This window comes from Poecilia reticulata, chromosome 13, assembly GCF_904066995.2.
Source record: "Poecilia reticulata chromosome 13, P_reticulata-male-v2, whole genome shotgun sequence".
Lineage (NCBI taxonomy): Eukaryota > Metazoa > Chordata > Actinopteri > Cyprinodontiformes > Poeciliidae > Poecilia > Poecilia reticulata.
The window spans coordinates 8,737,853-8,754,109 of record NC_088842.1 but is presented as its reverse complement, the minus strand read 5'-3'; the positions used below and the strand labels follow the sequence as shown (position 1 = coordinate 8,754,109).

The following is a 16,257-nucleotide window of genomic DNA, read 5'->3' as shown; positions in this document are numbered from 1 at the left end:
TCTGATGTGTGTTTTTCTTTATTTCAAAAAATGATCAGATGAGAGAGAGAAAAAAAAATAGAAAACAAAGCAAAGCAAAACACAAAACTGTGACAAATTCAGTGACCATAACTTTTCAAAATGTACATTTTATTTTAAACAAAAGTACAAAAAGAACAAACATCAGATATTTACAATACTTGCATGGCAATGTTCACTTTCTTTGGTCATTCTTCCAATTTGATAGTTGTTGTTGTTTTTTTTTTTCACAAGGTAGGCAACAAACAGCAGCTTGGAGATCTGAGATTTATAACATGCTTGATATATAATTCAACCAGACTCTACGCAAACTACTGATGAGTTAATCTCTTTTGTCTTTTGTTTTTTTTTTGTAAGGTCTGCAAGCAAGTTAGCGACAGTTTAAATCATAGATATGTGACGGTAATCAATATGCCTACCAGGATCCATAATTTTGAATGATATAAATAGCATAAAGAAAATAAAATTCACACACTTCACAATTACATCCCCAATGTTAAAACAAATGTTTTTTTTCCCTTTCAGTTTTTACTAATGCTTTTAAAATGGACCAAAAATCGTGACATGTACAGCTGCGCGTATCCCAATCTATTCTACACACACTTGAAACATGAAACATGAACCCCTAGTGCACATCACAAACTTAAGTAGTTACAGGTAGATTTTTTTTAATTTTTTTTTTTTAAAGAAGGCAAACTTATCATAAAGGCTACTTTGAGACGTGCATCCTATTCATCCCCCAGTTCCACAGAGTGACGCCATGGCTGCTTAAGAAACAATCATTCCTCAAACACCGATGGAGCGCAAAACTCGTGGCATCGGGCTCAAAGTTCCCACAAACTAACGCGTCCTCTCGTAACTGCAGGCTGACGGGATCGTTTTTGCGAGAAATGCGTGAAGCGGAAACCAAAGCCAGGCAAGTCGAGCGGGTGCTGTACATTCTCCCAGTAATCTACCTTCTTTGTGTTGTGCTGTGGTCACGCCGAACGCACAGTTCACGGACAGTAAGAAAACAAACAAAACGAGGAAAAAGAAACGCAAAAATAATCTCATCTCCTGGTAAGACAAAAAGAAAGCCAAAGACATGTTTCTTAACACCACACAGCTTTGTGACAAATTACCTAGCTCCTAATTTACATGGAAAATCATATTGCCATTTTTACCTAATGCTGCGTATAAGAACATACAGTGCCTTGTACAAGTATCCAGAGAACTCCATTTTGTCCTCACATCTGTCATATTACAGCCACAAGCTTGAATCTGTTTTATTGGGGGGATTTAATGTCATGGACTAATTAAAAAAAAAAAATGCTTGAAAATAAAGAAAATTTTGTCAAGTATCTTTGGTTTAGTTTTGAGTGCAAATATCTTGGTACAGTTGAAATAAGACAAAACTATCTTGCAAGTAACTTTTCAACAAGAAATATGAGCTTGTTTCAAGTCAATTCCTGAGAGTTGATGAACAAGGACTAGTTATAGCTGAAATAATCTGCCAGTCCAACAAGATTTTGTTTTATTATTATTATTTATTTTATTATTACTCAAGCCTTGGAATGAATTTTTGTTCAATATGTACAATTTAAATGTGCAGTTGAATCACAGTAGAATCTCTGTATGTCTAAAGACATTTTCCCATTCGAGTTAAAATGTCTTGTTTCAAGACTAAAAACTAGACCAAAAATCCTTGACGTTTTCAGACCCCTTTAATCTGACACCCTATAATTAAATCAAAGGGTATCGTATTGTTGAAATATCACAAAAGTCCCATAAAACACATTTAAGTTTGTGATTGCAACATGACGACAAAATATGGAAAGGTTCAAAGGGGAAACGAATGCTTTCTCGAGGCACTGTACCCCTAGCCCTGATCTCATCATCAGCTTTTCCATCCGATAAATTTACAAAGTGAAATAAATGCACAAACAGATTTTACTACTACTACCTACTGACACTGAAGGCAGAGGTGGCTGGCCTGAGATGGCATGAAACTAAGAAGCAATGGAAACGTCTCTTGGCTCCCGCAACGTCCTCGAGAGCCAAGAGTCAAACACAGACCAACACAGGCCTCTGCATCCTTACGGCGAAGGCAATGCGTCTAGGAGTAACTTCACTTCCATCAAACTAAAAGAAACCCAAAAGGAGAGGTCTGCATGTTCTCCCTTTGCAAAAATGTCATTCTAACAAACATGAATCCTAATGGTAGACGAGTTTTACACATGTATCAGTAGTGCAGACAACTTATGTATCACATACAGTATCCATTCTTTTTGTTTAATTAGTGAAGGGGGTGAGAGATGTCTGGATTATGCTTTTTTTCTTCTTTTTTTTTTGTAAAAGTGTCCCTGAAACCAAATCCAAGCTGTCGTCATCCCAAATGAACGGTAATGTTTCCCAGAACTGAGGTGAAGAGAAATGTGCAAAAGTTCTGCGCCATCACTGAAAAGAAATGTCAAATAAAGGTTTCCGTAAATTTGGCCAGTCGTCATATCAGGACGTTAGAAAGACAAATAAAAATACCTTGCTCTCTACCTTTCACTTCACTCTTTCAGAAATGGTTTTGTCTACACGTCTGCTTTCTGGCTGTTCTCCTCCATCTTCTCCTCCAACTTCTTCTCCTCCTCAGAAGACCCATTCTCCTTCTCACCAGTTTTCCAGCTTCCTTGCCTGTAATGATTCAAATTTCATTATGTAACATCAGGGTTTCTACATGTTTTATCTATTCAAAGCTAAAACCTTTTGAAGGCCATTATAAAACACTTAAAATCTGTATCACAACAGAAATGTACAAGGGAAAATTGCATATTTTAAACAGTAGTACTGCCGAATTGTTTTGCTCAGAATGCCAACTGGGTCATTTACTATATTATAAACGCAAAAAAGCTGGTTAGTTAGCTAGCAACCAAAGGCATACTAGCAGCTAGCTTACACTTACCCATAATAGATGCAAAAAAGCTAGTTAAGTAGCTAGCAAGAGTTTATCAGCAGTTAGTTAGCCAACTGGGGATAATTTACACCATGACAGACACAAAAACGCTGGTTTGCTAGCTAGCAACTAAAGATTTACTAGCAGCTTGTTAGCCAAATGGGGATAATTTACATTTACACATACGCATGACAGATGGAAAAAGCTCCCTGAGTAGTTAGCAAGGGGTTTATTTGCAGCTAGTTAGCGGTAGCCTCAACCCTCTCGAGTCACAGGACACAAGGAAAATGTTTGCATGCAACTCAAATTTTTGCCTGATAGGAAAGTCTCATGAGAAAAATAAAGAACATAAAATATGTGATTAAGTAGTCTTGGCACAACAAAATTTAAAACCTGTTATTTATATATTTAAGCCCAACTTATATTTTTTTAAAGACATTTAAAGGCCTTCGTTTTAGATACATGAATTTAAGGGTTTTTAAGGACACGCTGAATGTTTTAGTAATCCATCCTGTCAGAGCTAAAAGTTGACAAAAACCAAACAAACTCGTGGTAGTGCATAAAGTCGAGGAGCGGACTGAAGATGTGATTTGGCCAAGACAATTCAAGCGGGAGTAGGTGGTTGTTTTTGTTGCCTCGGGCAGGATCAGGAGGTCAAATCACAAACCGCAGGTCTCAGAGTAATGCTAGTTCAGCTTCTCAACTACTTATAGCCACAATAATGAAGAAGACACATGGGAATAAATGAAGAAGACACATGGGAATAAGACGATCGTTTGTAGATTGTTGGAATAAATAAGTGCCAATGGGAGCCAGTAAACCAGTACAATTCATTGCATTTATTTATTTACAAGTAAATCTTAAGTCAACAAACTTACGTTGCTCATAATTTTATATTGCCACTTTGAGAATAGTGATTGCAATTCCTTGGATCTGGAATCATTTAATGCATTTCCTTCAGAAATGTCCACAATGTTTGGTACATCAAGCTCAAACTTGACAGTCTTAATTATTTGTTGCTGTTTTTTAACTACGTTGATTTGAGTCAGAGGTGATTTTGCCCCATAACCTAAGAGGAACTCAGCCGAATATCAGATATCATCTTCCAGCTTAATCAGGACCAAAGTACTACCATGTTAATCCGCCATGTTTGGATGTTTTTATGTCAGATCAAATGAGACACACTTCCAAGTTCCAGTCTCATCAGTCCACTGCAAGTCTTTAATGGAAAAAAAGATTTTCTTACAGGTGAATTAGCAACACTTGCCACAGCCCTTGAGATTTCATACTGGTTGTAAAGTTATTCAAGTCTATTCAAAGTTTCAGAAATCCCTCTTGTGACTCAACTCTCAGGTCAGGACTGATTTCTGTTTCTATAAAGTTATTTAGAAAGATACCATGCAGGGTAAGGTAATGGAGAAGTTTTTCTGTCATGAATTTATTTTAAGCCTTTGGGAGTAATGCCATTTTACACAATTTGCCTTTGAAAGTAATTTTATCTGCATCATAAAGGGAAGTCAGTTTGACGTAAAGTCAGTTTGATGTGCTAATCATCGAAAGTGTGGGAGCAATTCAGGAAATTTGCTTCATTATTGTAATGGGCTTCTGGCAAAAGCAACTTTATAAATTAGGAAACTTTACAAGGGTTGGGACAAAAAGATTTAAGAGGTCTTCTTACTTGGATTTCTTCATGTACATCCAGTAGGCCACGCCTATAACCAACGCTGCGACCAGGAGCCCGATTACAACTCCGACAACCAGTTTGGTTTTGTCATCGTCATCTGAAGAATCTGGAAGACAAACCACAGCAATCGGTGACCAGACACCCGTTTTTGGTGGGGAAAATTAAATCCAGGGTGCGCATAAAGAATCAAAAACTAACAATGTGCTTTAAATGCATTGATGAATGGCCACGTCTGCGCTGAGCATGACTGTGATTTATCAACTGGACTGTTAATGGTTGCTTTCCAGTTTTATGTAATAATTCAATGGGATTATGATCAGCGTTGACATCTTGCCAGGATGCTGGTAGCTCTATTCCTCTTACGGTTTTTTTTTAAAAGAAAAAAAAACAACAACACACACACAGCCTAATACTTCTTCACTAGTTGCAAAACCCAAAGCGATGCAGGGATACACATTCGACCCGAGAGCCTTCTTTCGATCGGCACTACATAATTCCAACTCAGACGTTAGACGTAGAAGACTGCTACGACTTACCTCGTTTATCCACTTTCACATCCTCAAATACTGAAATCAGATATGAAATAATATTAACGTCCAACCAAAAAGGGGAGGGAAGTGGGTACAAAAACAAACCAAAGAAGAAAAAAAACAAAACAAAACATAAAACCAAGTTCGTCGTCCAGAGAACGTACTACTCTACTTCTACTCTAGTTCAGCATGCAAAGAGGGAACAGATTAAATCCAGCATCCCAACATGGTGGAAAGAGGATGTGAAAAGCCGTTCCGAACAGGGATGAATGATTAAGAAGGAGCACAACATGGTGTAAACACTGCACACTTTTTTTAAAAAAATCAGTGCAAAGTGCATGCATCATTTAGATTGTGTCAGAGAAGGTGTGACATAAAAAAAGACAACAGTGTACCAACAAACTGCAGGATATACAACCAAACTTTACATATCCTGCGATTAATATTATGCAGCTGATTAATTTTTTGTGAATGTTAGATCTTTAGCTAAGTAACTTCTCAGTTTCTGAACCACAGAAAATAGCATTTGCAGATTTTTCTCTACGCTACTTGCAGAAAATTGGTCATTTCATGTTTCGTTTTCTCTGCAGAGCACATCTAAAATATTCAAAACACAACGCAATTTTCGAAAGTGAAAACACTTGGGCGCAATGCTACTCGACACGTTACTGGTTAGCATGTGAGAATCAGCCAGTCCAGCAGCAGTTCATTTCCTTTCCGCTGATTGGCTGTCAGCCAAGAGCGGAGGTGAGACCGAAGATGTATCAGATTTGCACATTAGGTATATTTGGTGTTTTAATTTTTAAAATAAGATGTTAGGGGTGTTTTAGAAAAGCAATTGTGGTCCCTAATCCCTGCGAATATGTCTTCTGTAAAGGTTATGACTAATTATGAACCAAGACGTCGCTGGCTGACAGGGAACATTCCACGTGACCGACTCCGATCGTTGACAACTCCCAAACAATAATCACTTACTGAACATTAAAACTGGCCATTTTCAGTATCACCTTTAAAAAATGTCGAAGGAAGCATATAGATATCAGAAGTTGCTAACATTATATATGTGTAGTAAATGTAAAGGAATGTTAGTTAGAATGAGGGAGAGCAAGACTTGTAGCAGATTACAGGAAGGCTAGATGGTCTCCCATACTTCACCCAAAGCTGAACAGTTGACGCGTAATCACGTGTTTGTGGGACGTTCGTATTCGCACAAACTTTGACAATATTTTAGGGCCGCAACTAACGATTATTTTAGTAGTCGACTGTTCTGTCGACTATTTCAACAATTAAATACAAAAACTTAAAAATATACAAAACAGGGATCATTCACTTCCTTTTTTGAGCACGTTGTTCTTTCAGTAAATTGCCTTTTCTGAGTGTACACTCCAATTAATGATTAATCGGCAACTGAATTAGTTGACAATTACTTCAATAATCGATTAATCACAATTAACACAATTAATAATTTCAGCTGTGTAATATTCATGAGTATTTCTTGAAGAATGTTACAAATGTACATAATTTCTTACTGCGTCTGATAAACGTTCCTCAAAAGTACTTTGCCTGCAGATGAAAAGAAAAAGGATAGTGGAAGCGGACCAGTTGAAATGAACAACATTGCTGTCGGACCGCATGGTCACATGAAATACGGCAACAAACTTCTGACCAGTCACACAGAACTCTGTGCAAAATGGTTCAAATTCGGCCAGTCTTTCCATAATGGGAGGAGGACGCTTCCCTCTGAACTAGACGACGCAATTTTCGTCACGCGTTGACATCAGCGGGAGCTGATTTTGACGCTTCGGATGAGGCATGGGAGCGCCTTCAATGAGGTACAGAAAAAAAGTAGCTCAGCTTTATCCTTCTGAGCTTTCAGCCTCTGTTTAGCTGGATTTGGAAATGTTTGCAGTCTTTTGGAAATCTCAGGCTTAAGATCAAGATCTCCATTTTCAAGGGAATTACACTTGGAGAGTCTTAGTAGTTCTAGCTGCACTAATCATTATATTAAGAAGCAAAGACAGTTTTACATGTCGATGCTGTTGTCTCTGCTTCCTATTTAAACAATTGACAGCTGGTCCTGACAGAAAGACAAAAAGAAAAAAAAAATTCTGAATGCCAATCATATCTTTTATGTCATTAAATTGAAGATAAACAACAAAAAAAAAAAAGATATTTCGAATTTGAGATTAGTGCATCTCTAATTATGACAGTATATGGCACCATTTTTAGATTCAATTTGAAGTCTGAAATTGATTTCAATGTCACGTTCTGCGTTTCATGACCAAAAGCGGAGTTCAGCTTTGACTACAGTTGAAAATACCGAATATGTCAATATCCAATTTTAAGAATCAGCCAGTTAAAAGACAAATTTGATTATATCTTGATTAAATATTCCACGTGTATTTGTTATATGAGCATGCAGACACAAAGAGTTAGTGTATGAAATAAGAAAGAAAAAAACATTTAGAAAGACAGCACTCCCAGCAATTTGGAGTAGAGAGAGAGAGTTAAGAGAGGATCATGCAGTCACTCTTTTTTACTTACGAGAAGACACAGTTATGACTCTGGTGTCAATGCCAAACGGATTGGACACTGTACAAGCTACACTCAGGTTTGCAGAGGGCATCACTGAGATCTTATGTTTTATTGTGCCATTGTCGAAGGATTTCTCATCAATCTGAAAAAGTGAGAAAGAAAACAAACTCGTTAGTGCTCGTAATACCTGTCCGGGCCACTAGGTGGCAATGTTTTACAGTTAAGCAAAATGGGAGCCTTTTCATGACAAAAAGGAGCAGCCTCTGCCTGTGGGACACAGACTTCTAAGTCTCGGAGGAAAACCCCAGACACAAAGACAAACTGCCAACACCTCGTTCACAAAAAAAAGAAAAAAAAAGAGGATGCAACGTTTACAATGAATGCACTAACGAGCCAAACTGATTCCTACATTGGTTTAGGCGTGAAATGTTAAATCGAGGAAAAAAGAAGCTGCATTACTTTAACTGTAGGATAAGAGAACACCTTTACAGCTGATAAATTATTGCACACAGCTTCAGGATGTTTAGGATTTTTGTGGTGAGAGAGCCGAAAAGAATCCCGCACACAGCCTGAGGTTCATCTGTATTTCACAGTGCCTCTCTGAGAGGCTCGCCCATCAGCGCGCACGCAGGTGGACCACAGGAACAAAGGAAGGGGGGTGGGGTGGGGGCATGCAGGGTGGAGATATATTTATAGTGCTCTGCTGCAAAATACTGAGTTTAAGCCTCGGGGAAAGTAAAATGAAAAAAGAAAAAAAAAAAATCCACTCTTTCAAAACACCTGGAATAACTGCCTAAGAATGCTCAGACCAGATCAGTTCAGTCCAGACGTGTTGCAGCTCGGGAGAAACAATGTGATTTAACTTTAAAGAGGCGATCCTTCGCTCAGTCGAAAAGCAAAGCAGAATCACATGCGTAGGGAAAAAAAGAAAAAGCTTGATTTTGGTCGATTCTTTGAATCCTTCGAGGCATTTAATTATTGAAGGTTCTTTAGTGGAGCAGCTGTAGCCTCCATATTTACTGCAATATAGACATGTTGCCTTCTCGCATCAAAGACCAGTATCGGAATGAATTGCTATGACAACCGCTATTGATTCGCCAAGAAAATATCAGAGCTTTAAAGGCGAAAAGGGAAACGCGGAACGCTAAAAGGATTCTTCGAATTAAATGGCTTGAAAAGTTTGTCTGAAGCTGAAGGTCGAAGCATGGGAAAGTTGAAGAAGGCACGGGATGGTATTTTGTTAAAGGAGGAAGGGTGGTCAGAAACATTTAGACTTGGTCTGCCTAAACTAGGGAGTCTTTTCCAGATTAAATTGGATGTCAAAAGTGAAAAAACTATCACGTCAAGTTTATTTGTGTAGCACATTTCAGCAACAAGGCAGTTCAAGGTGCTTTGCTCCATAAAAGCAGCATAAAGTCATCAATTATGAAACAAGCCATAAACATCACATTTCATCAAAATCCTCGATGCACATCAAATATGTCAACCATTTCCGTTAAAAACGTGTGACAAATTTTGCTGATATTCTGCTAATGTAAAAAAAAAAAAAAAAAAAAGTAATTTCACAATTGCTGTGTTAAAAAATGAGCCTAAACAAGCTAAAAAGTAGAAATGTAATATGAATTTGAGATGGATTATGGTATCAAGATATACTGAGGTTTCAACAGAAGTTAAAGAAGCTGCACATATTTTCGGACACACTCCTCTACAGTTTTAAGCTATTTTTAATGAGAACCTAGAAAAAGTGCTGGAGCTACAGGAGATATTTCCAACTGTATGAAGAATAGAGTAGCAGCTCTCTCCATCTCTCCCCCGCTTCCCTTCCCTCACCACTCGCTGTACTACATTTCTCCTCACTAACAGGATGTATTCACAATTCATCTTCACTCTATATAAGTTCTCTGATATACAACAAATTAGTCGTGCCTATAAGTCGTGTGCAGGTGATAAGTGTGAACCTGTGTTGGATGTGGAGTTATTAGCCAGAGTTGTCAGCCATTTCTTTAATAATTAGTCTGTTTAAATGTGGCTAAGATGAAGAAAGCTTCTCTTTGGTTTCCCAAATGCGGCCTAACTCTGTGTCTAACGAATACCGTAAGGGATATCATGACATCGATTGAACTGAAGCCTCCTGCTTCAGTCTCGCTAGCCAACCATAAAGAAGAAATGATAGTTGGCAGTAAAAAAAAAAAAACAAAAAAAAAACACAACAAGCCTCTCTCTTTGTCTCCTGTGGACAACATAGGAGACATGAAAGAGCTCAATTCTCATTGTGTAGCACTGCACATCTGAAGGGTCAAATTAAATGCCATACACTGTCTGGCTAACAATTTGCTTAAAAAAAAAAATCTATTTTGTTATTAAAAAAAAAAAAAAAAAAAGCTGCTCATTGAGCTTCCAACAGCTTTGAATCCTGATCTGCTGTCACAGTAATCACATCTATAGTCTTTCATATTTCTGCGTTGCAACTACAGACTTTGCAGTGACAGTTCACACCAAGCACTCTAGCTGAAAAAAAAAAGAGGAAAACTTCCACTGGCACTTTGAATTCAGCTAAATTGAATAAATTGAATTTAGCTAATGGCATCTGTCCATTTAGAAAATCATAAAGTCGAGTGTTTTGGAGATACCATAAAGTGAAGCCAAGATGATAATACGACTCTGTAAGCTTTCTGCTTTATAGCAAAGATAAATCAGTAGAGGTTCAGCGCTCATGATGCACATTGGATTCTTAAAGGGGCAGTGTTATGTAAAATTAACTTTTTTGAGCTTTATATCATGTTATGATGTTATTCCTTCATCAAAAACATACCTGGAGTTCTGCGTTGATTCCTTCATGCATGTTTGAGAAATCCCTGAATCTCCCATGGCAACCACTCCAGGATGTCTGAATGCTTACGCTCACAAAAGCCAATGCCTATTTACCCAAACCTCCTCCTTCAAGCTGCTGCCTCCAGCCGAGCTGCCGCCTCACAGAGCATCCCACACTCGGCTCCTCTAAGACTAGCGACAGCAGCAACTAGCAAACACCTAATGGAGCTCATCTGCTGACCTCATCATTACAACTATTTCTCAGTGCAACACTCCTAAGAACGTTTGACTTCAATGCAGAGTTCTGGAAAGAGCAGGGGCTTCTTAAAGAGACAGAGGCCCACTTTCAAGGCACCAAACTGCTTTTAAGTCATTTTTGATATATTCAGCATTTTTATAACAATTTAAGGTAAGATAGTTTCTTAATTGTGCTATAAAATGGCACAATGTGTCTGGAAAATACATAACGCCGCCCCTTTAATGCAGTAAACCACACCTTCCACGCTATCTGGAGCCTCTGGTAAAGTTGTGTTGTCCTCTCGGTCCTCACTGTAACACTTAAAGTTTTAAAATAAAAAAAATCTTCTATCGCAGTAGCATAAACTAAGAGTGAAAAGATTAAAAAAATTCAGTCTGCTGCATTTATTCATTTGGGGAAAATATTACGTAAAGAAAGAATTGTTTTCTATAAAATCACTGGCGCCAAAATTGAGAAAATGATTGCATAAATTCCTTTATAGAACAATATATCCAGAGTCCTTCTTCATGCTCTTCTCTTACTGCAGTTCTATATCAGTAAGTGCTAATCACTACTTTAATCTCTCTAAAACATCCCTGCTGTGTGTGGTAAGCTCGTTTTTCACAGTTCCAGTTTTTTACCTCAGTGAAACAGAAGGTTTATAAAAGTTTAAATTGACTTATTTTAAAGTATTTTTAGGGGACTGATAATTTTGGCACCAGTGATTTTGTTAATTAATAATGTAACAACATTGTATTTATTGTTGGACTCTTGTAAAAATTTAATTTAAATAAAATTAAGCAACACATTTATTTCAAGGCGTCTAAACACCTTTATCAAGGGTGCCAACACCTGCTAGCAGCACAGAGGTCCAGGCTGCAAAAAATCTGAACCCACTATGAATAAATGTATGTGCACTTATATAAAATATTATACACTTGCCCTACAAAAATTGCAAAAATTATGCAGGAGTGAATTTCATTTAATCCCGGAGAGGGGGATGAGCTTTCCACGGGAGTGTGTGTTTCTGTGTGTGTGTGTGTGTGTGCATACCAAAGTGCCGTTGATGTTCCAGGAAACAGCTGGCTTTGGGGAACCTTCGGCCTCACAAATTAAGACTTTACGGTGGCCATCTTTGTCGTTCTGATCGTCCAGTTTTCTGATAACCGGAGCACCTGCAACGGCACGGAACGTTTCAGATACACCTGAGGCAGAAAGTGATTCATCATTTCATTCGTGGGCGAAATGTAAAATGATACGAGGACAATCTCAACTTGAAGGAATAGCATTTTTGGGAAGAACCCACGTTTGCTACCACACAAAGGGATTCTTTTTTTTAGGAATATAAACAAAGAACCTGGATGCAGGGAACAAAAACAAATATTGCTCTTTCTTCCTGTTTTATAGCGTTTTATCCCAGCAGCAAAGGCAAACACTACAACGGGTTAGGTTGCCTTACAGTGTCTGGTCAGATAAAACAGATAAAGTGGGAAAATCTTGCTTTTATATAATTCTCTTGATTTATTTAATAGCACAACAAACCATACTCCAGTCAATCAGCAGACTGGACAAGTCATAGGAGTCTACCAAGATGATAGATGCAAAAGACAACAAAAAAGTGTATATTAGCAGCTAGAAGCAGTAGGCGGCTAGCTCCTACCCAGCTAGCTAGCTGGCAAGCAAAGATTCATTATCAGCTAGCTAGCCAAATGCTGATAATTTACACTTACCCTTGATGGTCAGAAAAATCCTAGCTAGTTAACAAGGGTTTTCTAGCATCTAGTTAGCGGTAGCTTCAACCAGCTCAAAACAAAGAATATAATGCAGATGTATGTGCACCACTCAAACTTTTGGCTGACAGAAAAATCCCGCCAGAAAGATCCCTGCCACTGTAAAATGTAATACCTGCGGATTAACATACTTAAGGCCAACCTGCATTAAGGAAAATAAATAATAATTTAAGATATTTTAAGGCCTTAATTTTCCCCTTTCTTCTATAAATGTCAATTTGATTATTCATGACTAGGGTGGCACAATACATCACAGTATTGGAAAATATTGCGATGACGATATTAATCACAACACATATTTTCTTGTTTCCACTCTTTTCTATCTGTGCTTCCGTCACTCTGTGAACTTTGGACAGGACCATTCGTCTCTGCCGCCGTGAACATCTGCTGCCCCAAGACTAAATATTACATTAGCATGAAAAATGCATGTTTGTATGAATATTGAGCGATACTGCGATGACGAACATTTGCAATACGTTATGCAGCCTTACTCATGACTAACTGTACTCATGTCAGCAACACGTCTTGTCTGACTCGTGATTCTAGTTACTGTGCGTCTCTTAGCTGCTGGTCTGATTGCCCGGCTTGTCAGATTGGACAGACGTCCATGTCTTGGTAGTTGTTCTATGCTCTCTCTGAGATGTTCACCTTAGGATATTGTTTTATAACCTAACTCTGCTTTGACTTTTCTCCACATTTTCATTCCTGACTTGTCTTCTGTGTTCCATGGTGTTCATGCTTTGCTGTTTTAATATCAGTTTTACATTACAATATCAACTTGGACTATATTTAATTTGTGTATGATCTACTGAACTGGTTGCACTTGATTTTTCTTTATCATTTTCCTTCTACTTCCCCATTATGTCACACTCAGTTTTGTGTATATCACATAAAATCATCACAAAGTATGAAAAATCTCCAAAGAAATTAAAAATTGTAATTTTGAAGATGGTTTAAGGTTTGTTGCGTGCATCCATAGAAACATTGAGTGTTTCAAGTAAAAAATAGAAATCCTATTCATGCTTCTTTTGCAAATTAACATTATGTTAAGAATGTTTTACTTCTACAGAAAATAAGTTATGTTTGTAAAGGGCTCTCTTCACCGTTTAATTTGTATCATTTCAACCACGCTTTAATTAGTTGTCGAGCTTCAGAGATGTTTACCATTCTTTCGCTTCATGTCTTTGGCGCTGAACTGCTCAAACAGGCTGGAGATTTTATTTTATTTTTTTCCCCATCCGCACACAGGGGAATTAGAAATCTTCCCAGCAAACTTTGAGCAACAAAGCGTTTCCTTTAACCCGTACCTTCGACAGTCAGACGAAAAGAAGCCTTTCTGCTGAGGGGGCCCATCATCACCTCCAACTCATACAAACCGGCATCTGAGTAGGCAAGCTTGGTGAACTTGGGCTCTTTGTTCATCTTAACACCTCCCTGCGTCAAATGAATAGAAAAATCGGCACTTTCAATAACGAGCACAAACATGTCATAATCGATTCAAGAGCCGCTCTAAGGAAGATTGCTTTTTTTTAAATTTTTTTTTTACCTTTGTCCATGAGACCGTTGGTGTTGTGGAGGAATCAATGCTGACACTTAGATTCAAAGAGTTGCCTGCGCGTCTGATGACCGTCTTATCCAGGTTTAATTTGACGTCTAGGACTGAAGGGAGACAGGATGTGGAAAAGAAAGTTCAGAGGTCTGATAGGGGCGGAAGCGTTTTCCGTTGTCAAACCGCGCAGCTCCGCGCTCGGCTCACTGACGGAGCCTATTAGAAGTCGTGCAGCCGACGCACAACGGCCGCCTCTGCAAATCACAAGAGGACTGTCTGGCAAAAGAGAGATATTAAGACTTCCTTTTCTCTAACAAGACAAAAAAAAAAACCTTCCCATCTCATTGTAGCAAAGAGAGTCTGCAGGCAGAGAAGGAAATTACAGAGATAATGATGCAGGCGTGCAGACACATTACCAAAACTCCAGTTGCTTTTCTTTTTAAAAAAAAGGAAGTAAAACAACAAAACAGTACTTACACTGGACTACGATGTTCTTGGTTGCTTCTATCGAGGGGTGGTCAATTAGAGAACATTTGTATTCTCCGCTGTCGTTGCGTGAGATGTTTGTTATTGTGTAATTGTCTGAATTTTCCACTTTCGTCACATTTCCCTGCAAAAAGTTCAACAAAGCAGGAGCAGGTCGGCTCGGTTACACTGCGGCGTCGTTCTTTTTACAACATTTAAATGTCTCACATCATCAAAAGGACAAGAGTTTCCCAGATAAATATAAAATGCAGCTTTCAGCTGAAAATTTCATAAAAAAGAACATCATTTAATTAAAGGCCTAATTAAAGTCTGGACTTAAATTAAACTCACAGGCTATTCACACTTAAAAACCCCTTAAAGTGGTAGAATTAAAACCTAACATCTACATTTTTCATATCAGAAATCTTAATCCATTTTTTTCATGTTTTCTTTTCTGAAAGAGAAACTACAAATGAATGAAAATATTTTCAAAATGTGGCTTTTATTTCAATGGTGCTTCCTGTGCTTTGTACGATTGAGTTTTTGTTTAATTTCGAGAACGTAATATTAGCAGAACAAGGACTCAATTTTACCAGAAAAATTTCTTGAAATTACCAGAATAAAAACGTTTACTGGGAAAAAGCTTCAGTAGTTATCAGATTCTGACGTTATCGGTTAGTTTAATTTGCTCTTTCTTTGAAATAGTCACAGTTGTTTGCACCATCGTTTCAAAGTCCTGCTATTGATGATGTTTTGATGGTGTGTTAAAAGACTTTGTACTTTTGTTAAGTATTAAGTATCATCTGCAAAACTTAGAAAATATGCTCAAAATTTTCTCATTGTAATCTTTTGTTATTTTTTCATTTTAGAGTTAAAACTACTACTTTATTCTTCTATTAATATAGCTTTAGTCTGTTAATATTATTTATTCTCAACCCTGTTGCCATACAATTGCATTGCAATATTATGACTATTGTAATAATTGAAAAAGAACAATCTTAGCGTGTCTCTAATATTACATCACAGAGTTGACCTGAATCCAAAGTAAGAATAAACAGAAGCTGTAAAACACGTTTGTCAAACAAGATGGCTGCCTTGGATGTGATGACATCACTCTGAACTGTGGATTGGCGGAAAAAGGAATCCAGATTTTTTAAAAATTTAATCATCAAAAACCAATAATTTGATTAATCCCAGCTCCATTTTGTCATTACCAATTATCGCAAACATTTCAAAAAGAGAGCCAAAACAATTAATTATTTAGCTTAGGGACCAATTTCTTTTCCAAATATAAACAAGATAGCTTGAGTAGCGTCTGAAAACCATGTTTCAGTTAATTTCGGTCAGATATTTAAGCTTTCTTGATGCGAGCTACATAGGAGTTTTCTTCACAAGTTTGGATTTTACGTACGGTACCTTGATGTGAAAGTTAAAGCTGGTGGGACGAGGATTTCCGTCCGCCACACACTTCAGAGTCACGTCGTTTCCCTCCACGGGTGAAGAATTCGAGCTGACCTCCAGGACGAGCTTCTCCGTGGAGTCTGCGCAGAAAAAAACAAAATAATAATAATAATAATAAAAAAAGCGGACACGTGTCAGATTGGTCCCATCCTCGACTGAATGGAAGGCCAAGCTCAAACTCTGCACCTTGGTATTGGTTATGACCGAGAATAAAGCGGAGCGCAGAGGAAGATGGCTGAATTACTGTCATAAT

The 16,257-nt window shown here is 37.8% G+C and overlaps 1 protein-coding gene across 3 annotated transcripts in view; it reads right to left on the bottom strand.

Annotated features, from left to right (window-relative positions):
• LOC103474221 (CD166 antigen homolog A) overlaps positions 1-16,257 on the bottom strand; it is a 69,764-nt gene continuing 53,507 nt past the window's right edge. The window contains exons 7-16 of one of the 3 annotated variants that reach the window (XM_008425043.3): positions 15,960-16,084; positions 14,556-14,688; positions 14,076-14,188; positions 13,837-13,963; positions 11,793-11,914; positions 7,700-7,832; positions 5,162-5,191; positions 4,620-4,731; positions 2,536-2,682; positions 1-2,454 (exon numbers count right to left, since the gene is read on the bottom strand). In XM_008425043.3, coding sequence (XP_008423265.1) covers positions 2,580-2,682; positions 4,620-4,731; positions 5,162-5,191; positions 7,700-7,832; positions 11,793-11,914; positions 13,837-13,963; positions 14,076-14,188; positions 14,556-14,688; positions 15,960-16,084 — 998 coding nt within the window. In that variant the 3' untranslated portion in view covers positions 1-2,454; positions 2,536-2,579. The remainder of the gene's footprint in view (positions 2,455-2,535; positions 2,683-4,619; positions 4,732-5,161; positions 5,192-7,699; positions 7,833-11,792; positions 11,915-13,836; positions 13,964-14,075; positions 14,189-14,555; positions 14,689-15,959; positions 16,085-16,257) is intronic. The other 2 variants (XM_008425042.3, XM_008425044.3) reach the window with 2 other exon arrangements.